Source organism: Passer domesticus, chromosome 2 (assembly GCF_036417665.1).
Source record: "Passer domesticus isolate bPasDom1 chromosome 2, bPasDom1.hap1, whole genome shotgun sequence".
Lineage (NCBI taxonomy): Eukaryota > Metazoa > Chordata > Aves > Passeriformes > Passeridae > Passer > Passer domesticus.
In genome coordinates, this window is record NC_087475.1 from 39,912,403 (window position 1) to 39,939,031 (window position 26,629).

The 26,629-nt window shown below is 39.5% G+C and overlaps 1 protein-coding gene across 10 annotated transcripts in view; it reads right to left on the reverse strand.

Annotated features, from left to right (window-relative positions):
* Positions 1-26,629, reverse strand: part of PCCA (propionyl-CoA carboxylase subunit alpha) — a 269,372-nt gene that overhangs the window by 12,836 nt on the left and 229,907 nt on the right. For all 10 annotated transcript variants that reach the window (XM_064408352.1, XM_064408356.1, XM_064408351.1 and 7 more), the window contains one exon: positions 3,175-3,315. In XM_064408352.1, coding sequence (XP_064264422.1) covers positions 3,175-3,315 — 141 coding nt within the window. The remainder of the gene's footprint in view (positions 1-3,174; positions 3,316-26,629) is intronic.

Here is a 26,629-nt window from a genome sequence, read left to right on the forward strand (position 1 = left end):
TTTAAATCTTCTTTCCCTAAATAAAATTAACCTTCTTTTTCTAGTCAGCCAGATTTCTGTTTCATTGTTTATGTTGCTTTCTGCTTCTGAGTGCCTTCATTGTGCTTCCAGGAATAACTGAGTGACAACTAATTACAGTCTTCTGATCACATGAAGGAAAATAAAGAAAGTAGAAAGTAACTAAAAACCTAAAGAAATTGGCAGCATCGCAAGTTCTGCTTCTTTCTAAATGACAAACAGCACTTCCCCACTGTGTTACTAAAATCTACAGATCATCTTACAGACAAAAGAAAATAAATTCCTTGCATATGCAATATCTTTTGGCAAAAAAATGAACTGAAAACTGCTTATCAGACCAGCTGGATAGAGGATGCTCACACAATCTTCTATCAGGCTTCACCAGACCAAAGTATTTCTCAGCAACAGCAGCCAGAAGAGAACATGATGCTTCAAGTAAAAACAATGACATATCAAGTGGGGAAAGCTAACCCAGAGATCAGCACTGCCCCCTCATTTGGCCACAGAAACACGGAGAGGGACTAACAAACGCGTGTGCTTTACCTGGCCGGGCGCGATGCCCTGGAGCTGAACCGTGGGCAATAAACACGGGTTTGCAAGCACGGCCAGTCACACAGAGATGAGGTGACCCTCTCTCGGTGCTTTTTCACCATTTGTAAAGTTACACCTGAAGGAGGGGGGTGACAGCTCAGCTCCCCGTGCTGCTGACCGCTCTGAGAGGCCTCTGTGAGCACAGGGACTGTGCTGCACTGACACTGCAGTGCACAGCTCACAGCTTAGGGCAGGCAGCCTCAGAGCGGCTATAACCTGACAGCTTTATTGCTAGCAGCAGCAGCACCTGGGGGGAAGGATGGACAACTACCTCGCCTTCTCCCATTTTTCAGCCGTGCTGTTTTCACACACCGTGCAAATCTGAGCTGCCCAACCCAGTGGCAAGCACACAGAATAGGAGCTACTTAAATTCCCATTTCTCCAGCACACTAAAGAAATTAGACTTTTCTCAAGCAGTGCAACAAAAAGAGGTGTATTTATCAAGGAGCTACAGCTCCCTGCCCATCATGCCTTCAGCAGCTGTAGTGGGTGAGCTGGTTTGTGACAGACAGGCAAGAGGAGTAATCTGAATCCCACCATCCCACTGCTTATTCAGAGCCGATAGCTGATGTTACCCTCATTCGCTGGCTGGCTCGCTTTTCTTTAACGTTTTGACACTAGTCCTGAAAAGGAAGGATTTAAGCTAAACCCTTTTCAAGAACGCAAATGTGTTTTTTGCAATTAAAGCCACACAATTAGCAATGACAAGCTCAGGTCAGCAGAACACAGATTATGCTGTTCAAATGCTCTGCCACTCAGTGCCTCCAGCAAAAAGCTGCAGGAGAGGAGAAGGGAAAAAAGAAATCTCACACACATTATTTAACAACTTGTGCTCTGATGCACAGCACCACTTGTAGATTTGTGGAGGGAGGTTCATTTATTTATTTACTTAAAATCCCTTAGGCTCTGGCCTCCTTCTCCACTGATTATATTATTTCAAGACAACAAGAACTATTCTTCAGGGCAAGAAGGCTGGTAACATTTAGAATTAAACTTCCCAAAAATAAATATTAAACAAATGTTCAAAGTCTTAAAATCCTTGACTTAAAAATATTTCCCTTAATTCTTCACAAAAAGTATTTGCTTATGATCTTCCTCATTCAGCCACTTGTTTTGCCCTTGACAAAGAAAGCAGATTCCTGTCCATGTCATGACATAAAGAATATTTTAAATGAATACTGTTCTTTTAAAGTATCTAAACTGTGTGCGTACATGTATAGATCATAGACAAGAAAGCCAAGTGTAGAAGCCAAAAGAATTTCTAATTTCTTACCAGCTTAGATATTTTCCCTCTGAAATGTCTTTATTTCATTACTACAAACATTGGCACCTACAGATCTTTTATATTAACATGATCACTCTGTTTTCACTGTACACAGACAGAAACAGCCATGTCTTTTAAAACCAAAGGTGGTATCATAGCAAAATGTGAGCAAATATACCACTTTGCCAGCATGATTGATGACTGCCATAGTAAGTGCAATGCTGATTTTGAATTTCAGATCTTGATCCCATTTTTGAATCCTCTTTCAAGAAAATCTAGGTTTCATTGCCATAAATTATGAACCCTGTGACTGAAGCTTCTGTTTGTATCTAAGTGCTACATCCATGTTTATGGCATCATTTAACTGACAACAATACTTTAAAATTAATATGCACTATCCAATTCAAATACTCCTGTGCCTGCACTCACTACCTTGTTTTCAATGGTTATGAGACATAAGGGCCTCGACCTTAGAAACAGCATATGATACAATGTGGTAGAATTTCATATGAAGCTGAGTTCAAGTCAGTGTTCATACACAACTTTAAAACAAAAATTTGTTTCCAACTCAGTGTGAGGCAAGGAGCACTGGAAATCCCCAGACTAACAACAGCATAATCCCTTGCCCTTCTGTATGGCAAGTTTATTCCTTCTGCAAGATAAGAAGACTACCACATGAGCCTGGAAATTCCCAACACAGAATTCCCAATTCATGTGTCTTGCAAAACGATAACACAGGGCTTCTTAAAAAGCAAACAAACAAAAAAAAACTCAGAAAAGGTGAAATTAAATATCTGTCCCACGTCCCCTTCTTTCTTTTTTTCAAGTAATATTTTCATTACTTCAGGGCAGAAAATCAACAATTTCCTCCTGCTAGCACTAACAGCTTTTATATACAGAGATAGATAGATAGATAGATAGACAGACAGACAGACAGACACACACACTTATGTGAATTTACTCACCATTTTCTCCTTTGTACCTGTCCTGCCCCTCAAGGTATTTGGGATACAAAACCAAGCTATCTCTTTGAGTTTCTGTTGTGAATTTGTGCCAGGCTGGAAATTTTTCTTTTAAAGCCAGTTTAATTTGAATTGGTTTTCCTTCTTAGTTTTTAAAATTCAAACTACAAACAGCACACACCCTTCAGCACAGGTGATTAAAAAAAAAAAAAGAAACAAAACCACAACAACAAAAAAACCCCACACCAAACCGTGTGACCGGGTAGCTCCAGTTGCACCAAGGCAAAATTTCTGTGGGATATATAATGAAAACACAGATATATAGATCACATTTCTTACCATGTCCCCAGGCTTGACAGAAACTGCCACAACTGTTCCAGGCATAGGAGATCGCAAAATGCTGGAGGTGTCCTCTGCTGCTTTCTCTGGCATGTACTTGCTCAGCTCCGCAGCAACCTTCGTCAGTATTTGCAATTTGTACTAAAGAATAGGGAGAGGGCTGATTTAGAAAATTGTACCTTGGTGAATTCCAGTCAATAACCTGCATTATTTTATGGCATGTTTTTATGCAATACATCTGTTAGCTGTTCTTCACGGGAGTGTCTAAAAAACACTGTTTGAAATCCTTATGCAGAGTTTCATTTTCAGGATGTAGAAAGAAAAATATGCAACCCCAGTCTGCAGCAAAGTGCACATAAAACCAAAGAATCAAGTACAGTAAGGAGATGTCAGACTCATTTTAAAATTTGCAATAGAGAGGAGAGATTCAAATTTAAAAACAAAAATGTCCTTATGCTTGCTGCACGTTATCTTTGGTGGATAAGGAATATTGAAGGACTCTTTTCCAGTGCATGATGAACTGGAAAATGACCTTTTGGGAAAGTCTACCAGACTGTCAATGACATGACTGATCTTAAACATTATGTTTACCTTTTAAATATTTACCATGTTTGAAGTTAGTAATTTGCTTGGATTTTGCAATTAAAACCTATTAATTCCATTTCAATTCTGATTTTTCATGCAGAAGCAGAACAATTAAATGTCGTTGTATTGAATATACTTTATCTGCAATAAAACCCTTTCAGTAGTCATTACCTATCTGGAGAAAGCATTGTTTTCTCTAGTATGTTTTATAGGGATTAAAAACAGAGGGGAATATGAGGACCCTAAGGTGAGAGCATCCCTTTCAATAAAACCTTTTGCAAGGTATATAAATATTGCCTAAAGTGATTTGGCCCAAGAGCTTTTAGTTTTTAAAAACTCGCCATTACTTGGCGAGCTCCCTGCCCTCAGACAGAAGGACGGACGGACGGACGGACGGACGGGAGGGCGCGCACGGAGCCAGTAGATGGCAGCAGGTCTCTGTGCGACACTCGCGCCGCGCCAGGGCACACCGAGCGAAGGAAGGCCAGCACCGCACTTCATCAATAATTTAAACAAAGGTTTTAATAATAAGCATCCGACGGACGGCATTTACAATTCAAATGCGTATTTTGCTGATGTAAAGTTCAACACCTTGCTTGGAACAGTATGTTTTCCTCAAAAACAATTAGCTATTGTTTTATTAACAATAAAATGTCTTTACTTTTCATTTTTACATGGACAGAAAAAATCCGATATCCTTCTGGTGAAGGGGGACTCTACCTTCTGCTTCTGTAGGAAGCAGAACAAGGTATTTAGAAATGCATGCAAAAGGTGATTAACTCTGCAGTGACATCTTTAAAATGCAGCTTTCAAAGCCGAATTAAAACAACGCAACAGAGGATTATCATCCTCCATAAATGATGTGTGGACACACAACATTTTGTGAGGTGAACAGTGCAGTCATTCACTCAGAAATACTCACTTCTAACCAGAAACAGAGGCACACAGCTACACGAACCGATCCTGCCACCACACCCCAGTTAAGTGTAATAAAACGCCACAGCGATGTCCCCTGGAGCCGTAAGTGGCACCCCAAAATTTGAGGACCATTCCCAGCCACGTGCCTCGGTCACAAGCGCGGTGGCACGGGGAAACCAGCACCATTTTGTATGCAGAAAGCAGCTTTAACCCCGAGCCTCCCGCAGGCACCACCATGGCAGCTGAGGCCGTGGCACTGAGGATTTCCAGCCCAAAGCCCTGTCCCAGCTCCGGCCACCGCGCTCAGGGCGCCGTGCGGATCCCCCCAGGCTCCTTCCAGGCTCCTTCCAGGCTCCTTGCAGGCTCCTTGCAGGCGCACGTGTGCGAGCACACCCGGACAGGGCGGGCGATGCCCATAGCACAACTGGTGACATAAGCTGCAAACAGAATTGCAGCAGTGTGACAAGCCAAATAATAGCATCTTACGCGTGTTTCTTTACTCTTGAGTGTCTGTTTTGCAATCAAGACATACAAGTGTCTGCCAGTTTCTGAAGGATATGATCCTTAAGTGAAATTACTGTGCAAATAAAAGCTTTTTACTCCTATTAAAATTCATCTGAGTCATAAGTGGCAAGGAAAAAAAGCTTGCAGAGTGTATTCTGCTGTCAATCTAATAAACATTCTGTGTAGAGGGACTATTTATCAAAGATAAATTGTACTTAAAAGTCCTTCATTAAATCTATGGGGGGGAATATAATTACAACAAATTGCACAGTTTCAGTATCCATGGTTGGTGTCTTCTTTGTACTCAGAGTTTGAAAATAAATTTTAAAAAAAGAAATAAAAAAAGGAAGAATGCAGAAATAAGTTATATTTGTGGACTGTATTATTGCCTCTTGCAAGAGACTATTTTGATATGATTTCAAAGGATTAGGTTTAGATGCCATTTAATTTTTTGAAGCTACATTAACACTCCTGAGCTGCCCAATTTCAAAATTTAAACTTTAAGAGAAAGCCAGACCTTCTGCATTCATCTAGGTTACAGTATTTCACAGGGGTTGAAATACAGAATTCCCTATGCACTTCACAACATTCAGCAGTGGGGGAAAAACACATTCCTCAGTATGCTGCACTTTAAAGCTCAGTTCTCCACACCAAGCTAAAATATCCCTACCAAACATTGTTTTTACTATCTTTATAATTTTCATATCTTTTAGATTCCTTTCTCTGCAGGACTCCTGCTTTGCTTGGAGTGAGATGTAAGAGTCAGTACTCTCAAAGCTTTAAAACGCAGGTCTTTGTTATTGATGAGCTGTTCCTTTTCCTTTTGTATTTGTTTATTGTTCTTTAGTCTGTTTGGGGGATAAGCAAGTTACTGTAATCAAAAAGTAAAAAATAACAACAGTAAACTTCTGGGGAAAGGCCTTTTTTGGCACAGCTGGTTCGCAAATGACCTTTCAGAATATAAAAAGACATAGCCAAAGAAAGGTTCCTTCTCTAAGATTACCTTTGATGTATTTCTGCTGCTGGCTGGACCCCACTAAATACCTGCATAAATATCCCTTTGTGATGCTGCTCCTTATCCCTGGAGAGGAGTTGTGGAGTGGGTGCAGGGTGCTGTTCACCCAACCCGGGTGCAGCCCGGTGAGAGCCACAGGACTCTCTGGAAGACCATGTCAAACAATGCCCGCCAGTGCTGCCACAACAAAGACAATTAAGAAAATATCACATATTTTCATTACATGACCAACGCTGCTGCTATGCCTTTGATTTAGCGAGAACAATGCTGAACATAGGAAGCAGAAGTTTTGATATGCTGCTACCCAAGTGCGGATGAGGTTCTGATTTTCTTCCTTTATGCTCAGAAGGAGGAGGAGATGGGAGAAAGAAGGGGACATAAATTAGGGGAAGGTTGTTAAGTTTGGGTTATAAATAGAGACCAGGGGGTTTCCACTGGCCTAAACCAGAAGAAACATTTGTTGGAGTCATAAATAGATTGCAGGTGGACTCTGAGAGCAGGGAAATCTGCTAGCCATCACATCTGTGCTGATGAGTACTTGTCACCAGCCACTGCTCCACTCCACAGGGTTTCACAGCCCAATTCTGCCAGCCAAAGTAAAGTCAATAAAGCAGTACCAAAAGGAGCCATACAACTTTTGATGGCACAAAACAGGTGTTTCTCTTCCACCAGACCACTGGAGTCCACAGTCAGTTGACAAAAATTATAGTAGGGAAAAGTGGTGTTACTTAATAGTGTTCTAAGGGTAACAGCATCCTGTCCTACCTCTCCCACTAAATTGTATGTTTATGTAAAATGCAAAACTACCTCTTACAACCAAATCTCCGTGACAAAAATAAGAACACAAAAAGGTGCAGTAATAGCAATAGAAGGTGGGAGTAGGGGAGAAGAAACCAAATACAGTGAAAATTATACCTTGGGTTTTGTGGATTGTTTTTTGTCAGTACATTCCCTACTGAGCCCCCGAGTCAGCAGGCAAGTAGACTGACTGCTACAAAAAAAGATGGCCAGGGCATATTTCGCCCCATCTGTGCTTAAAAACAAGTTCTGTAGTTTGCACAGATATGGTTCCCTTACCATATACATCAGAACATTGCAAATCTTCACCAAAATGTCCAAAATTGCACTCTGTTACACCTTACATTAGTTTATTAAATATGATCTTCCCTGTACACTTGAAACTCATGTCCCCAGAAGCTGTAAATGTTCAAACTCCATTGGAGATTTTATAGAGTAATCACTACCCATATGTTACTTACGTTAGTGTTTGGACTGCTGACCAGATGTGGATTTTCAGCATGCTTTACCTAACTGTTCAACCATGTTTCCAAATGTCTGTCATTCCTGTGGTCAGGAGGGTGAAAATCTTACGTAGCTCAGATTTCAGTAGAGAAATTGTCTGCTCTGTGTCTTCATTATTTTCACTAGCCTCAGTCTTGGGTTTGGAACCAGTGAAATGCATTAACTGTGGTCACATAATTTCTCTTCAGATTCCTAGTCCACGTTCTGCCTGAAGTCACTTCACTGTTGTCACCTGTGGTTTGACGTCATCAATTCACTCGAGTACATCATTCTGTATTCAGTGGAAGCAATACTGAGCAATGTTCCAGTTCCAAACACAATGAGCACGCTGCCTTTTTTGTTAACCATTATACACGTCAACATCATGACCACACCCTTGCTTAGATTTCCACCCCAGCGTCTAAGATGGAAAATTATTTATTCCATATTACTCGACGATGTCAGACACCACCTTCTTTCAGAGTCAAGGACTCCTTACTGAACCAGGAGATAAATGACATTTTGCAAATCACTTTTTTTCCCTGAGCTCTGAGTTCTGGAGCTAATTTGCTTCCGCGGAGTGGTGGTGAGGATTGGCATTAACACCTGCACAAACCAACAGCACTTTCAGTCTGATGGAGGAGCACACACTCAAACTGCTACAGAGACAGCTAATGAAAAAAATAACAATAATAAAAATACCAAAACAGTCGCAAAAATCATGAACCTCTAGCAGCAGCAAAGGGAAAGAAAACGGAGAGGAGCCTCACCACCACGTAGTACACACTCCAGCAGCAGAAACTTAATTACACTTGGAACTCAGCCGCACTTCCCACATTCCATTCGTTGTGTGATACATAATTTACACTCTAGAGAAACCTACCAAGGGTTAAAGCCACGCAAAAAGCAGCTTCCCTGCGCTGCCGGCGGAGGCCGGGCGGGCAGAGCAGGGCCGGGCAGAGCCGGGCCGAGCCGTTCCGTGCCGTGCCGGGCCGGGCCGGGCCGGGCGGGCAGCCGGAGCCGGCGCTGTCCCCGCTCGCTGCCGGGCGGGCAGCCGGAGCCCGCAGCTGCCGCAGCTGCCGCCGCCGCAGCAGCGCGGTCGCACCATGCTTTGACAACTCCATCAGCGCAGTCTCAAGGTAGCTGTCAATCAGGATGCATCATTTAATACAACAGCACACTAAGGATTTTCTCCTACAACCCACATGACAGCGTATCTACAGCTCTATTTATATCAGCGCCCGGTTGTGTTTACAATGCTGTTGTAATTAGAGAAGATGCAACAGGCAGCAATATTATTCAGATTCCCATTTTGCCATGCTGCCGTGTAAAGTGCGATCTTGCTTCACAGAGTCATGCTAAATGACAAAAGCGCTATTTTCTTCAGTCTCTGTGCTCAGACAGCACTTCATTTGCAGCTATCTATAATTAGATTAATGGTGTAGTGCCGTACAAAGCAGGCCCACTTCACATCAGATAGCATATGAATTAGGACAAACACTTATTTCAATTCCAGGCAGAGAAAGCAGTGACTGGGGTATTTAGCATACCCTTTATGGTGGAATGAGATGTTAATTGTGTACCATTACCTCTAAACTGCTTGCTTGTTGTATAAATCACTGTGCTAATTGATGCAGAGATAGAAACGTAGCCACAGGCAAGAAAGCAACGGAATGAGAGCTGAAGATGGTGGATAAAGGATTATCGGGTAAAACCATATGGAGATGAGATTCCTTTGAAACCTGCCCACAAGCAGTACTACTATGAACTACAGGGGGAAAAGTGCTGCACGGGTGCCTAAGGAAAAAAAAATATATTTTTTTTATTATGTAGTTTACATCATCGTCTCAGAACAGAATCTTAGAAGTGAATCCAAGCCAAGCAGAAAACTGAAGAATAAATGTGTGTAATGAACTTCAACACGTGCTTCCAAAAGACAAGTAGCAGGCTGAGCCTGCCCTGGGAACAGGCACCACGCTGCCCGAATTTGGGGAGCCTGAGTTAATAAGTAACACTTGCAAACTATGCAAAGCAGATGTTCCCCTGGCCCAACCAAGGACTAGAAATGCAGGCTCTGCAAACAGAAAATGTCTGAGCAAAAATAACATATAATAAAATAAATTTTAAAAAAGAAATAGAAAAACCAACCAGGACATTCAATAGGCTACTGATAAGCTAAATGTCTTAATAAGGATAAGGAGGAAGAAGGGAAGCAGCCTTTCACACCTGTAGTAAAAATTATTCATATTCTAGCCCATGAAAACTCGTATGAATCCCCTTCTGTGTACTGCACAAACAAGAGAAGCAACAAGTAGCTGTGTCAGCATCAAGGCCTGCTTTTTCTCGGATGGGGTTTGTAGTTGTTTGCCATGTAAAACACCATTACAGCCCTGGGGGTATGCCCAGCTGCACTCCCCAGTCTGCATTCTCTCATCTTAAAAAACTCGAGCTTAACCAAAGCCTCCGACCACACTCCCCACCACACAGAGTTGCAGCTTCCTCCTCCAACTGAGCACATTTTATTCAAGAAACAGGTTGGACCATAATGATTTTTGGATTCTTCCTTCTCTGATATGCTTGGCTGAAGTCCATCAGCTGAGTCAAAGGTACTGCAAAGCCAGAGAACAAACACACACATGGAGCCTTCAGCACGCCTGCTTCAGCCTTAGTTTCCTAAAAATAGCGCTAAAAAAGGAAGATGAGCTACAATATCACCTTGAACACCACAATCAAGTACAAGCCAACTTGGTGGTGTGCTGACCTTTAAGCCATGCTTATTCCCCCACAGACAGTGCAAATCTTTTTGGCATCATTTCTATTCTGCAAAAGAGTAGCTCTAGTATACGTGCTGCAGTCAACACCACTGCACTCTAAACCTAAACCCTCCTTTCCCCTCCGCCTTCCAAATTATTATATGAACTTTTTTTAAAAGTTTCTTGTTCAGAAAACTTGGTTGAACTTGTACACAGCTAAGACTTAACTTCATACTTTGATCACTAAAAAAATGCTAGCAACTAAAATACTACACAAATGTCCTGTTCTAAGAAAATGTATTTCCTTTTCTTGCAACATGATACCTGAGAGCAAGTGCTGAGTTTCAGCCATGAGCTCTAAGATCTCAGTACAGTGAAATAAACTTCCAAAAAGTACAAGATATCTTCCCCTTGAGTGTTCAATCCCCACTCCTCCAGTGTTTGATATTGCCTTAGCTTGAAAGAGCAAAGAGAATGCATTATGTCTGCTAGACACCTCACTCTCCTAAGGTTCATTAAAAAGAGTGAGATGCTAGATTTTCCAACCTTGTTTTTAATTTTCTTTTGGAACTACTTGTTTTTTTGACTCATGACACCTAATTATTACTTGGGGCAAGAGTTGTTAAAATCTTAATTATTACTTGGGGTAGGAGTGTTGCAGCAGTGTCTGTTGATCTCAGCTCCCAAAGAAAGACACATAACAGATATACATGTAGATGTGTATCCATGTGTATAAAGGGAGGGCTTAGGGGTGGATTGTTACCCATTACAAACAAGCAGGACTAATGCACAAATTACTGCTTGCAAAAATCAAGTGAATAGCAGAGGAGAATCATGTACTGGTTGATGAAGTGCTTCAGTTACTCCAAGAGGAACCTTTAGATTATTTCCAACACAATAAACCAAACAGGAGTAAGAAGAGTGATGGTAAAGATATTTTGAAATGACAATAGAGTTCCACAGTTTTAGATATTGGTCACCAGACATACTAATTTGAGGATATCCTCCTTTATCACTAAAGCTTATAACTTTAAGGAAACACTAGCTATATCTGGACAACCAAAGGGACCTAAGAAATAGAAACAAATGGTAGTAGAAAAATGCCCCTGTGTTGACTGCTTTGAAATAACACCTCCCAAGTGTGCAGCTGGTTGACGCAAATGGAAATGCATTGAGGAAAAGAGCTGTGAAGCTGTGTAACAGTCCTGTTCCTAATCATTAATCACTTTTTTTAGGCCATTTAAACTAGCCCATTAGAGCCTGCAGCAAAATGCCAACACTCCCATCACTTGCATGTCAGCAGTACTGGTGTTAACAGGAGAAAATATATGGTTTCTATGACTGTGCCCCAGTTCTACAGCATTTGCTACTTTTAATTGAAAGAGGCAGTTAAACACAAGGTAAATCATTCAGTTAGCTAAGCTGTTTAATAACACATAATTGATAATGTCAATGTGCTACAGTGACATAATGCATCACTTTCATCGCCCTAATGCTTCAAATACAGTCAACTTATACTTCAAACGTTTACTTTAAATCAGCTATTTAATGACAAAGCTGGGGAGAACTGCCCTGAGTACCACATGTGGAACATAGGTAAAGCACACAACACTGCCTCAACTCATCTGCAGGTTGGTTAGAAACGAGTTTCTGCCAAAGCACTTGCAACTTTGTGAAAATGGCTTGGTTACATTAGTGATTTGCTTTTTGTCTCAAAACACCAGAAGTTCCTACTTGTAATAATTTCCATTTCTCTGATAAAATCTGTTGAAAAAGAGCATGACAATATCTGCACAAGAAAAAGCAACAACTTGTTTTCTGAAATGTGTCCCAATCCTGCAGGCTTTTGCCTAACTTTTCACAGGTAACTAGGTCAACAGCAGCCATCAGGACTTCTTTTTAGTATAAGGAAGATCACATGCTTAAGTGTTTACAAAATCATACCTCCTAAACATGGAATATGATGAATATGATCTAGAGCAGGAAAAAATATATCTTGTAGCTATGTACAAACAGTGTGGTTACACATGACTAACCCTATTATACAATACTGAGGTTGTTAGCATTTATTAATTTTTAAATAAATTTTATTTCTACAGGTATTTAAAATGGGCAAGAACATCTGACCTGTTTATTTTATATAACAATAAAAATGTAACCACTGACAAGAATCATACAATTGGTTCTGCATTGTGTAGCAGAGAACACCCAGATGGCTGCAAAATGGGATGGGGTTTTGGTTTCAGTTTAAAAAAACATACATCCCCTAAAAAAACCCAACAATTAAACAAAGCATAAATCCCCCCAAAGCAAACAAACAAAAAACCAAGCAAACCACTTAAGTGACCACTGTTACAGGATGCACGCAGGAAAAGGTGAGGGGCAGATCCAGTGGTAGCAGGCAAGATTAAGTGTGCTGATAGTCTGAACCTCCATGTAACTATTCCTATTACAGTCACCTGCATGGAACTAGAATATTTGCTTGCTGTGAGATTTCAGCTGTACCACAGCCAGCATGGCTAGAAAGGCTCAGTATTGTGAAAATAAAAACATGCTGCCTCATAAGTAGCCACTTGCCCTGCTCCTGTTCTTACCCATGGAAAGCAGCTGTAAAGGTAATATCGTCACTTACATCTACATCTTGAAATATTTCAGAGAGAAGTTTGGTTCACCTGTCCTGGAGTTGACTGCCTGAGGAGTTACACAGATGTCCCCAACTAATAAAGGCTGCCATGAGCTGCACTGGCCACAGGTGACTACGAACTCAGTTGTATGTCTTGACACAGTGACTTGTCAGAGCAAGGGATTCTCACAACAATAAGCAGTCCATTGATAATTAATGGCTCAAGGCTCACAAAAGCAACCTGTAGAGTCTGGTCTGACTAGAGACCAAGGTAATTGCTTATCAAAAGGGAAAAGCCAAACATGTAAAACTGAAGTACCAATTACATAGCAAACCAAGATATTTACTACTGGTCACCCTGATTTCTTTTGGTTAACTAATTTGTAAGCAATTCAGTAAGTTTAGTATGGAAGTACTTTTTGAAAAGTACTGTCTGATTTGGGACATAACATATCCTCGCTAGGAAAAATAAACCAACCTATTGAGTAAAATTCATTTACAGAAAGGTCAAGCAAACGCTGCTTCATTTGTAGGCACCGATATTTTTCCCCTCTGGGTGGCCAGGATATAATAAATGTTTGACTCCCCTTCCCTTCAAGCTCAGCACTACTTTTGGCACTCACTTAAATGGAGGAAAAAGCAGAGCAGAGAGAGGTCTTTCATTCATTGTGAGGATACCTACAACCACAGAGAACATTTAGATAGCCCTTAATTCCCACTGACTGCAAAAACAGTTTCAGTCTGTGCATTTCATAGGGAGAAAACTGCAGAGCAAACTGCATTATTTCACAGCTTACTAAGTTTTCTAATGGTTGGACAAGCACTGGTTAGAGCTTGGCCTGTTAATTTGCCTTGGAGTGCTTCCAAATACTACTTGGTAAGCCACAGCATCTTTCTGTTTTGTTTTGTACAGCAGGTAGCACAATGACATCTACAACTGGAGAAAAATGTGTGTAAGGAGGACAGGGCCTTTTCACAGACACTTGATTCAGTATATTTTAATCCTCTCTGGATTGAAATATGGATTTAGGAAAGTTAAATATGAAGGCCCTTGACCCTGGGCAAGTCCGGATACCTTTGTAAGGCTGTGGCAAACTCAAAATTCCAAGCAGGAGTCTAGATGGTCATGAGGGGAAGCTGTGAGAAAGGAGCACATGTGTGAGAACTCAAGTCATCCAAGATGGTGCAGTTTTACATAAATGGTGTGATAATCTCTTCCATATGTATTCCCAACAGACACTCGCTTCTCACACCATGGCAATTACACAGCCTGAGTACTGATTTAGGGGGTTTAGTACCATTCCTGGCCAGGTTAGAGAGGCTTTAAATCCTGGATGTGATCTGTTCTGGATTTGTTTTTGTCAGTAGTCCCACTAATTTCATGGTATCACCCAAGATACTTTAGTTAAAACTTTAAATTCAGTAAGAAATAAGAACACATCTGCTGGAAAAAAAATGTTTGAAAAATGAATCCCTCTTTCTTACTGTCTTATTCCGGAGGGGGCTGCTGAAAAACCACTTAATTGTGCTCTACTTTTTCATTCCACAGTTTAAAAAAATGACATTTTTATCTCAGATTCAATAAAGTAAGAGTGACAGTAAGACTATGAAAATCCACATAAAATCTATACATTTTATTATAGACAATAAAATGGGGTTTAGTTATGGTTTTTAAATTATACTGGCTATTAAATCATCATGAAAGTCTCAGCCACAGCACAGCACTGGTGTGATACCTGTTTCCTACCATGAAATTTCCAATGATCATTTCGTGGCCTTAGGAAGGATATATACATTAGCAATAGATGCACAGTCTCTAACCTGTGCGTGCTATTGCATCCATGATTACTGGCAGAACTATTCATGTAGGACTTAAAATGCTCTTTCATGTCACAGACTAGTGCTTTTGTAATTTAAACCTTCCATGACAACATTTGCTACTATCTAAGGACTAGGTTCAAAAAGACTTATATACCTAAAGTAGGACACTTAAGCAAAATTGAAGCACCTAAATCCAATCTGGCAATACAAATCCCTGACCATGTGTCACTTAGCAGTGAAGGTACTTGTATTCTATCTTCCTTCCTGGTTCAAAATACACATTTGGGGCTTTGCTGCTGTACCTCCTCAGCACCACATAATACAGAAATTTCCTTCCTCAAGTCCAAATGTGCCACAAAAGTCAGGAGAACAGGGTCCAGTTCTGGTCTAGGGGCTACTTTTACCTCCCTGGACATGCTCATGTGTCACCTGCTACGTGTGACCCTGACTCGTCAGGGGGGTTGGATCAAATGATCTCCACAGGTCCCATCCAACCCTAAGGATTCTGTGATCCTGTGAAACATGCTTGACAGGGCAGTAAAAGGCAATCACCCAAACTACCATCAGACTAGAGCACCTCAGTTAATAACTCATAGCTGCTCCCACCAAAGTTATTATTGTGTGAGCTTTGGCCATTACTTCATAATTGATTTAACCTCTGTCCTCACAGCAATATTATGAAATTATTGGTTAAAGTGATTCAGTGTTTAATTTTCTAATCAAACTGTGTCTTTGTGAAGCATTCACAGAGTGTACTGATCTCCATATTTCATCTCTGTTACTGATACAATTCTTTACACAACAATTAAAGGATCACGTGAAACTCACTGACTATCCTCCTAATGATAACAGTTAGAAAGAAAGCTAGGAATATTTCTTGAAATGCAAATCAAACTCAAAGATAACGGACTTTGAATAAATATTTTATCAGTTCTCCACTTCACTGAACAATCTTTTTTTTAAGGCCATGGGAAATATATTTGCAATTGTAATTATAGAATTTCTTTTAGAGATTAATTGTTATAGAATCACAGAATGGCTTGCTTTAAAAGGGACCTTAAAGATCATCTGCCCCCTGCCGTGGATAGAGATTCCTCCCACCAGACCAGGGTGCCCAGATTTTACACATTCTGTCCTATCTTGTTATGTATCTAAATTATGTTTATTCCTCATACCAGCACTTTTCTGAGTGTAATCCAAGAGAATGATTGCTCAGACAACCCACAATAGATCTGGAGTATTACACTTGGAGCTACCACTGGTTGAGATCCAAAAGCTGTTTTCCAGGGTCACCAGGCTAATATCTCAGCTGGTTTAAAAGGTGAAATGCAACTTGCAGTGCACTTACTTCAATCACTAGAAAATTTTGTTGTGTTTTTTTTTTAGCTGCTGTTCTTTGCCTAAAAACAAAACAAAACAAAAGCACTATTCACAAGATATTTGAACTCCTTCTTAAGTCTGTTGTTAATCAGTGATTTTCTCTACTCTGGGAGAAGACTAGGAATAATCCACTAACCACAAGGTAAAAACCAGTCAACTGGAAAGAATTTTAGTGGCAATAATATAGGTAGGGTAACACATCCATAGTTAGATATCTATTTTCAACATACCAGTTCATCACACTTGGCATAAATAGTATTATTTATGTTACAGGAGTGAGTCTGCCTATCAATAATTATATAAACCTAGTCTGGGAACAGGAAAAGGAACTCAGAACAACAAAGAATGCTGCTGAGAAAGGCAAATTCCTGAGTATTGCTGTGTAGAGTAACGTGAGGATGAAGAGAAGGAAAGGGTTTTAGGACTAGAAATAATTAGCACTGGTTTTATCCATCACAATACTCTCACTACTCAGTATAATGTTAGGAAGAAACATGCAGGTTATCTGGCAGTTTTAAAACTTCCCAGTTTGTCTGTCAAATCTGCAAAGAAATAGAACTGAGGACATTTCACAGTGGGGTAAGATCAAAGTTTAACAGATCACTCTTCTAACATTATTCACTAATAAATTTTTTAAGTGAGACACATTGCAAAAAAAATTTATTTTCTTTAAATTTTAACTATATCCAACATGGCTGAAATTTGGCTGACAATGCAATACTGGCCTGGCTAATAAAGGGGTGCTTTCATCAGCAGATAAAAACTGCAACAAACCAAGCAGAGTGGTGAAAGGGCAGTCAAGCAGCTCTATACTTCAAAATGGACTCAATAATTAAAATATTGACAAATGTGACTACAAGGTGCTCAAAGAAGACCACTGCTGCTGTGTAAGGCAGGCAGTTATGCATTCATGAGTGGAAAAACAGGACAAGGGAAGAATAAAACTAGTTATGTGGCTTAAAGGCTCAGGAACTCAGCTGGGAAGAGGAGAAAACTGCTCTGCTCAGCTACCTGGTCTGAAACGGAGAAATGGTTCTGAAAATGCGGATCCAAATTTGCTTTCCCTGCAGAATGTCTCAAGCACAGGGTTTCTCCCTCTATCTCTCTGAGACTTGGCAATTACAACATATTGCAGGGATGAAACAAATTTTAATTCTGTCATGTGGAACTTAGCACAGAACTCCCACCCCCAGTCTTGTAGGCAAGCACTCTCAGCAGCAAGAGGAGCTGCAAAAAGTGACCACCTCTACTTTTATTGCTACAAATTTTCATCAGTGTGGCCACAGCTGCTAAGCTTTGGGTTGAATTCCATTTTGCCCACCCATGTGAGATGTTTTCCAAAGACTGTTCTCTCAGGAGACTTGAGCTGCGCTCAATTACTTTGTTTCAGCAGCACAGGGAGGATAGGTGATTTGATACCCAGTTTGGCAGAGCAGGGCTGCTGAGAAGACACAGGTACCTTTAGTTAGACAGCTGTGAAACCTATTTTAGGTGTCCTGAGGACACTCAGAAGGTTACTGTATCCTAAACCTCCCGATCACTTTCTTGGACTTAGACACATAAATCGTACTTGAATCTTGCTGTAGGTGCCAAAACAGGCACTTGAACTGCTCTGAACCTTTAAGCCTGATGCTTAAAGGCATCTGTATACATGATACTGAGATACTGTTGTCAAAGAAGCATCTCACGCAGATATTTTTGTTGATTTCTGTAACACTGATTAGTGACAATTATCCATCTACCTTCATTTCTCTATGGATTACTTTCTACAGACAAAATCCACTCATGATGAAATTGTATCCCCCCATTACAGTCACCTGGCTCACATCCTCTGCCCCTTTTTCATATACAGACAACTTTTTTTATTCCTCCAGCTCTTTTGACTTACTACTATTTCCAAACATGGAATTCTAGATACCTGTTCAACCAGCTACAGCTTGGTTGTAAGTTATTTGTTACTAAATATCTGAAGTGAGACAAGGAGAATTCTCAGTGTCTCCTGCTCTCCTCATAAGGTATGTGATAATCAGTAACTTATTTGCTCATACACGAAGACTTCAAGATCACAGTGCAGGTTATGAAGACAATGTTTGAGGTACATGATCAGTGACTAAGTCTCAGTTGTATGGTCGCCTGTAATCCAAAAAAGGGTTCTGTGTTTCACAGTTTCAGTGCTTTAGCTGCTGCTGTTTAACATGTTTTCTGTAAGACAGCTCATTGCCATTTTAAGGGAATAGATGCAAGAGCAATCCAAAGCCATCCTCATAGTTGACTCATGTCTGTGGCAGTTGAGCTTATTGTCCTTCTTTGCTATTCTTTCATGGAGCCAATGGCTTCAAAGATGACCAATCAACACAACTCCCTTCTCCCCTTTCTGATCATGTGCAAATTTTGGAAGGACTTTTGACTGCAGAGTCCATAGTCACAATGATATTTGAAGCTTCAAAGTCTGCTGACCTACAACATGAACAAGGAACTGGTTTACTGCAGCCAGTTAAGACTGCAGCTCCACTTAAGGAGTGTCAGAGGACTTGGTACCAGTTGGGATCCTACCTTAAGATCGATTACAGGCATTGGATTACTCTTCCCCCTTTAATACAAAACAAAACTAAAATATCTCTGCTGCAGTTATGGAGGAGAAATCTTGCTGAAACTTGCAGCTGTAACTTGCCTCATGATATCATATTACATGATCGTCACTGTTTATATATTTGATAGAATCAAATTAATTTCTCCTATGCTGCATTCATTTTAAAACAGAATCAATATTATTTACCCTACCTGACAAAAATGCCCCGTGTTTCACATACAATTGATTCAATACCAGCAGGTAGTTATCAATGAATGCACTTTGCTGTGGTAAATGAACACAATCAATACCCAGAAATGTGAGTTTTCTAGTGTGTGGCTGAATTGTAACTGAAGTGAAAGCTGAGTCTTGTCTTTTTACTGCTTCTTTTAGGTTTCATATCAGGAGAATCTGGATTTAATAGGCAGCACCAGTACAGTAACAATCTGAAAAATTACCAGGTAACACCACTGCACTCTGAATATCTGACAAGGTTCTTCCATGAGGCAGCCAACAGAAAAAAAGGAAACCTCAAGAAAGAAATGTTAAAGATTCTCAGCATTTCTTGAAAAATATTTATGTTTGAACTTTTGAGCATCATATGAGTATCATGTGAGAGACAACTCTGTATTTTGAAGGGCACACTGCAAAAATTTCAATTTGTTTTGTTCAAAACAGAGTAAGAAAGAAATGTTTAGTTCTAGGGAGGGCATCCAAATACAGCATTTTTCAATTAGAAAAGAATATATGAATGTAATATCAGTTAATATAAGCTAAGATTCATTTTCAGTTGTATTACATACATTAAAAACTGCTAATGTCAATGAGAGTGACAAAACAACTCTGTTAACTTCAAAATTGAGAAAAATAGAGACTTTGGCAAAGTAATTTTGTTTACAGCTACTTAAAATAAAATGTGAGATAAGAAGATTTTAGAAGACATTAGAGATAAGGGTGGGATAAGCTCCCCATTCAGTGGGAGCTGGTCTTCTGGTTGCTCTTTCTCCCTTACAGACCGTATCTTTGAACTCCCACAATCCTTCAGCTTTCAATCTTTTTAAGGCAGTCCCCATTTTTCCTAGAGTAACTCAACCTAGCTTGCAGCAGGTTGAAGTCGTGATGCAGCAGTCATTTTCCCAGCTACCAGGGTATCACTTCTTTCTAGCCACTTCCTCAAGCTTTATACATATTGAGCAATCCTGCTTTTATGTAGAGAAAATTCTAGGAAGTACACTGAAGAAAAACTTAGTTCCACAGCACACCTGAGCACATGCTTTACCACCAATTTAATATTCAGATACTCTTTGCATAAGAGCCAGGAAAACAAAATCAGAACACTTTAGAACAACATTGGAACACTTATATATATTTAAGGTGAGAGAGAGAGAGAGAGAGAGAGAATAGTGATTTAAAATATAAATAATCTTTACTGTTCCCATGTTTCAGAATCTGAAAATCTGAGTAGCTCTTTTTCTTAAAAAAAAATCCTCTTCATATATTATATCTATCATTGTTTTGATATTTGCTTGCAAAAAATACAGCAAGCCAGCATGTGTAATCCATACTTCCTCCCTTTTATGCATGCTGCATAAAAACATCCTTATGACAACCATAATCTCCCACAATTCTCACAAAAATACAACAAATGTTTAATCTAGCTTGACACAATAAATATAAAACTGAACTGCAATTAACAATCTATGCTTTATATTGTTTCCCATGTAATATTAAACCACAAGCAGAAGAGAAATGTTCATAATTCATTTTCAGGTGCCCATGATGACAAACAATACTCAATATAGCATATGTAAAATGCAGAGAGCCACTGCAACCGCTGGAGTCCACAAAACTGAAGGTTTGACAATGGGGCAGTAAGACAGTTTAGTCTAGGAGTCTACCTAGACCACCACCAAAGAATATTTCATCTTAGCTGTTTTTTTCTTTTTGTTTCTTTTCCTCCCAGCCTCATCTTCCCAACGTTTGACCCTTATATTTGAAATACTAGTTATTAATTGGCTTCATAATTTCACTAATTCATTTAACATTCACATCAACAAAGTTACAGATGGGGGGTGGGGAGGGGGGAGGGAAACTAATTCAGCTTCTTTGTCACATGCAGAACCGTATTACCTGAACACACAAAATGCAAACATCATCTGACTCATTCATATCTACACTAAACTGTTTCCTTTTTACTTAAATTCAATCTGAATAAACATGATTTATAACATAAGCATTGAAGTCCACAATGTGTATGTACAAATTATATTTATACATTTACATAAGTAAATGTAAGAATCTATTTCTGTTTCGAGGTTATAAAACCTTTTATCTTACAGCTGTGAGTCTTCCTCTTGCACAGGAAAGAATGTATTGAGCAGGAGGGGTTAAGTGGAAGGGAGTTTATTATGATCAGCAACATGAAACATGGAACAAAACAAGGCTTTCTCTTGTTCTCATACTTTTGAAAGGCATTCTAAAGGAAGTTTTGTTATTCAGTTAAGGTATTAGATAGTACATCACACAGTGAAAAGATATTCTGCTGGTAATGCTCCCAGTAAATTCTAGACTTGAAGAGAAACTTTCTGTAACATCTCAGCTTTAGGGGTGAAGTTCAAGTGTCATTGCTATTTGGGATGCTTTAAGGTGTCCCATCTGGCTTCTGCATGTTGCTCTAGAAAACCACAGGGCAAAATCAGATTGTTCTTTTTTTCAGTTCTAAAAAATGCTGTCCCTTAGCCAGGAAACAGCAGCAAAAGATCACAGGACAGAAAAACAGAACTACACTCTACTTGAAAGGAAAGCACAGGTATATGGGGTTTTTTTCATAATGGGATAATGGGAAAAACATTCACAAAAGGCCCATCTGTAAAAAAATTAAAATTAGGTAAGTCATACATTTGCTGGTGGATGGTTGGGAAGGAGTTTCATGACTTGCCTCCATAGCAGTTGAGTTTGCTTAAGACAAATAGCTTCTAAATTTTCTACAGGCAGCTTATCTAGATGAAGCCATTACTGGACCTGGAGATGTGAAAGGACCCAGGACTGTGGAGGCAGCAGATAAGGGTTCATCCACAAGGCAAACCAAAAACTTCAACTTAGTTTTTGAGTAAGGAAGAACCTACAGGAGTGGGACAGGAACTTGGCAGAATTTCAGCAGGTGCACAAGTGGTGATACAAGGCACAATCCTTGAACTTTTTGGCAGCCCTGGACACCAGCACAGTGCACATCCTCTCCCTTCAAACTACTGTCTGAAGTGCAGAGGATTTGTCCAAGTGGCATAAATATACAAGTGAACCCTATATGACTTCTGATTCATCATTTGCTCACTGATCAACATGGATTGCCAAACAGGCAAGTTTAATAGTTTTAATTTCCAGTTATTTTACCCGCTTTACTAATTACCATTATAGCACTGATTAGTCTGTAATAGTTATTCATTAGCTGTAAGTTGAACAAGGGCTGATTTGAAGCAATTACATTTACTCAACACGTTCTGAGAACTAATTATTTCACGGTCATTAGATGATGACAGACAATAGTAAAGACCCAAAAGAATCAGGGGTGAAATTCTGAAATATCCTCGGCATCACTTTTGTCTTCTGAGTGTGCATTATTTGATAAAACCAACTTTCCTCCAGATGGAGTAACTAAGGATGTTACTGTAGATCACACATTACTGAATAGAAAAACAGACTTTGAGGCAGCTCAGTGTTAAACCTTATGAACTTGGTCTTGGAGAAAGGCTGTGTTTTGCCTGTCTGAAGCTCTTCTTACAGGTGATTATGGTATCTTTTTCCTGGAGAATTTGTTTGTCCTTGCACTCAGAGTTCTCCTCCTTACCCCATCTATCCTTAGTGAGAAAAACTTCATCTTCACAAAAATCACATGAGGAGAGTATTTCTTGTTTCATTGGTTTGGAGTTGTCATGGCTGGAAATACAGGATATTTCATAGGGAAGACATAAAAATCTGAGCCAGAGAATGTGTCTCTGAAATATCCCTGGGCAAGTGCCTCATCTCCATAAATCTTTAGAACTACGATAGCAACATACTAGTATTCTTTCAGATGATTTAAAGCAACTCAAAATTAAAAACAATGGAAGAAAACAGCAACTCAGTTCATATGCCCAGAACTAGAAAGCCTAAGATGATGATGATGATTATTATTATTAGGGAAACATCCAAGCCTTTTCTTTTAAACCTTGAGTCATTTCTTTACTTGATGAAACAAAAACACAAAGTACAACATTTAGCAGAAATAAAACAATACAGAAATACTGAAATGGATACAAAACATGTAAAAAAAAACCTTCAAATAAGAATAGGTTTTGTTACAGCTAATCATGACACTAAGAACAGATCAAATGACCTCCCAATATATCTTGTACTCTACGAAAGTTTAACAATGTTCAAAAAAAAGTGTGTGGTGGGGGCAGATGAAAGTGATGAACCTACTTTGGATGCCTTTCTTAGCAACTTCTATTTTTACATGATCTGACCTGTTGCCTTTGCTCATCACCCAAAATAATACCAAGACCCCTCCTCCCCTGCCAAAGTCACCCTGCCAAGTTCCACAATGAGTTCCATTGATTTTCAAGACATATTGTCAACTACCTAATAATTTAACTGGTAGGCACAGCTCTTTCAGTTGAAGCTTCAGTTTCTCAAACAAAAGCTAACCACCTGAGACCACAGAGGACAGGATATGAGCTACTTATAGCAACACTGGACCAGTGAACAAGAATAGCAGGAAAGCTGCTTATTTTATTTTTTTTTCTCCAGCAAAGCCCTTTGAAGTAAACTATTTATTAAACATTATAATACTCGAAACAAAAATCTTTGAAGGCAGGTTATCCTCCTCTGCACCATGTCCCGTTGTGAATGAATTGCTTCCTTTTCCTTTTTGGATTTTTTTCACTTGTGAAACTGACACTCAAATTGTTCTCTTAAGCTACTTGGGTAAGCCTTCGCCTTTGCCGAGAGGAAAAATCCATCCATCAACAACAGGATCATTAAAAATATTTATAACTCAAACTACTTCAATATCACTGCACTGTAAGCAGCCACTCTGTTCATCAGGCAATGCTATATAAATACAATAAATAAGTTCCTTGTGCATAGAAAAACAGTATTGATTAATAAGTAATGATGCAAACAGATCATCTGAAACAGAAACAAGCTAACAGCAAGGCTTAATTTTTCACTTTTTTAATTAAAAAAGTAAATTCTCCCCATTAACCCTGTTACTGATGAATACATGGGTTTTTTCTTTGTTCTTCTGATTAAAACATTAATCTCTCACCCTCTCTGTTGTTGAAAGAGCTTATTTGTCTCTATAGCATCACTGTAGTATCATTGGAAGTTTCAAGACCAGACACAGAGAATTGCCTTTTCAAATACATTGGTATTATTTTGGGTGATGCATTTGGGCTGCAGAGACAGAACTGTCACACACTGTGCTGTATTTGCATCTTTGAAAATCTGGCACTGATGTGCAGTGAAGAAGAGGAGTGTTCTGAAACGACTGCTCTGAACTGTCTGAGCCTGAGAAATTCCCTGGCCAAAGCCTGGGAAACAATCAGAAGTGAACTGAAACTCCCACTGGGCCACCATGCATGCCTGCATAGTAAAGATGTCACTAGCAAGCTATAGAAAAAAATCATATTTTAAGGTTTTAAGAGTTCTCTACTGAGAGAAATATTTTACTTCAACTAAGAGACAGTAGAGAACTATCGAGACCCTGATTCCTGAAAGATGGAAGAATTTGCAATTTCCACTGATTTGCACGCATGCAAGAGGAATCTATCACATCTGAAAATGCAATCACAAAAATACAACACATGATTCCTGACTAATTTCTTACCTAAGGAGCAGACCCAGCCTTTTCTCATGCAAAACAAGCCACTTTTCTTTGAGTAGGCACATTTTCTCAATTTGTTCTGCCTTGTGATTTCAAATACAACCTGGCACACGCACGAGGGATGACCAAGCACTAAGAATATTGAATAATCTTCTCCATCTCTTAGACACTGGATGTGTCCATCTCACTATATATTTCTATTGCATATCATATTTTTGCATTTCACAGAATCACAGAATATTCTGAGATGGAAGGAGCTCACAGGGATTACTAAATCCAACCCTTATATGGTGATTGAACCCATGACCTTGGTGTTGTTAGCACCATGCTTTAAGCAACTTCACCTTCCAGAAACACCTATAAAGGATTTTTAAAGCCCATATAAGAACTTACAATGGGTTTTTTTAGCCTCCAATGAAATGTTTTCTTGTCTATAGAAGTGGTCTAGATGCCTCCCACTTGAAGTCTCCACCACTAATAAGCCTTAATTTATCTGTGCTGCTTATAAATAATTTATATTCCCACCAGCCTAAGCTGAAATTTGGTAGACTTATTCAATTCCACAGTCCTGACTTTTGAAGAATAAATAATTTTTCTTACTATTGGAAGATGTGAACTTGCCTTTAGCCATGTTATTGCCTCTACCACAAGGACATAGCAGCAAGAAGATGGAAAAATGACACACACTTGTCAAATTTGTACCTGCGGCAACCACTGAAGTACTTGGAGAAGGATTCTCTCTGTGAGAAAACCAGAGTGTAAACTCATAATTTGCTGGAGATTTTACAGCGTTTCCATGGAACTGAAGTGCTCTGAATAAACTGTTACAAATGAAGAAAGATTCCTTGGGCATTCATAATTCCATCACTTATGAATCCTTAGTCACACAGAAACTACTGAGAAAAGCAGTACATGAACTGGAGGGTTTGTCCTCTTTTCCTTTACATGAGTTCATTCAAAGAGGCTTTGAGTAGGCAAAAAAGCAATAATGAATGCAGCTAAATGATGGACCAAGGTAAAAATGTCTATACAGATCTCAGTTCATAAAAGCATGTCAGTATTTTAGGTGCTTTCAAGGATAAGGCCACGATGACTCATTCACTGTAGCACCTTCCTAAAGGCCTTAAATGTGTCAGCAAGCTCTCTGCCAGCTCTCAGGAGAGGTGATAGTTTGGGGTCACTCTTCAGAATGGACAACTTCAGTGGTTCCATTCCTAAATATTTTTAAAAGCCTCATAAGTTATTTGGAGAAATTGCAGATTTGAGTGATCTCAAAAACAGCCATAATAAAACTGCAGTTCCCCTGAAATTGCTTCACTTTAAAATTCACTAAGACTGAATCAAAGGGAGAAGGAGGTGGTTGTAAGCTGTTCTTTCCCCAGGACTCTTCCCATCTGAAAGTCTTTCCACTGTTTGTCTTCACACCTCCAAGTAGAACTGAATCTCATTCATGAGCTGCCCCGTAACATGCTTCATTTATATCAAGGATTTAAATCTGAGCCTGAATTTCAACGCACCGTCTGGCAGCACAAGCACAGGCACAAAATGAATAAGAAAATTGATGGATAAGTTGTAGGTATTAATAAAAGGTTTCCATTATTTCTCCAAGATCATTTAGTTAAGTTCCACTACAAAATAACAAAATGTTGTATTTACATAGCAGATTTTAATGTATTTTAATTTACAATGCTGAATTAATTTTAACCTTTTTTCTGTTTCCAGTTTTGTTATAAACAAAACATTTTTTACTGTTATTTTAAACAGCATTTTCCAGCCATGCATGGAACTGCCAAAGAGAGCTGCAGTTTACTTAGTTCATATATTGTATTCCTTACCACTGCACATTCTACACTTCAACACCACAATCAGCAGCTTATGTGTCCTCATGTGTCAAAACTCTACATCAAGTTTTGCTCATCGTTACAACTTTTTTGCAGTCCTCACTGAATCAGCTGCAAAGGCACTGCATGTTCAACATCCACAGTCTGGAACTGTGGCAGGGAGGAGGCAGGCACCCAGGGAAAATCAGAGGGCAAATCGGGGACCAGGCAAAAGTAATTTGCAATTAATGAAGTAGCAACTGGAAAGAAGTTTCATTCATGCGTTCAGCACTGTTGCTTAGTTCAATTAGAGATATTCTCCC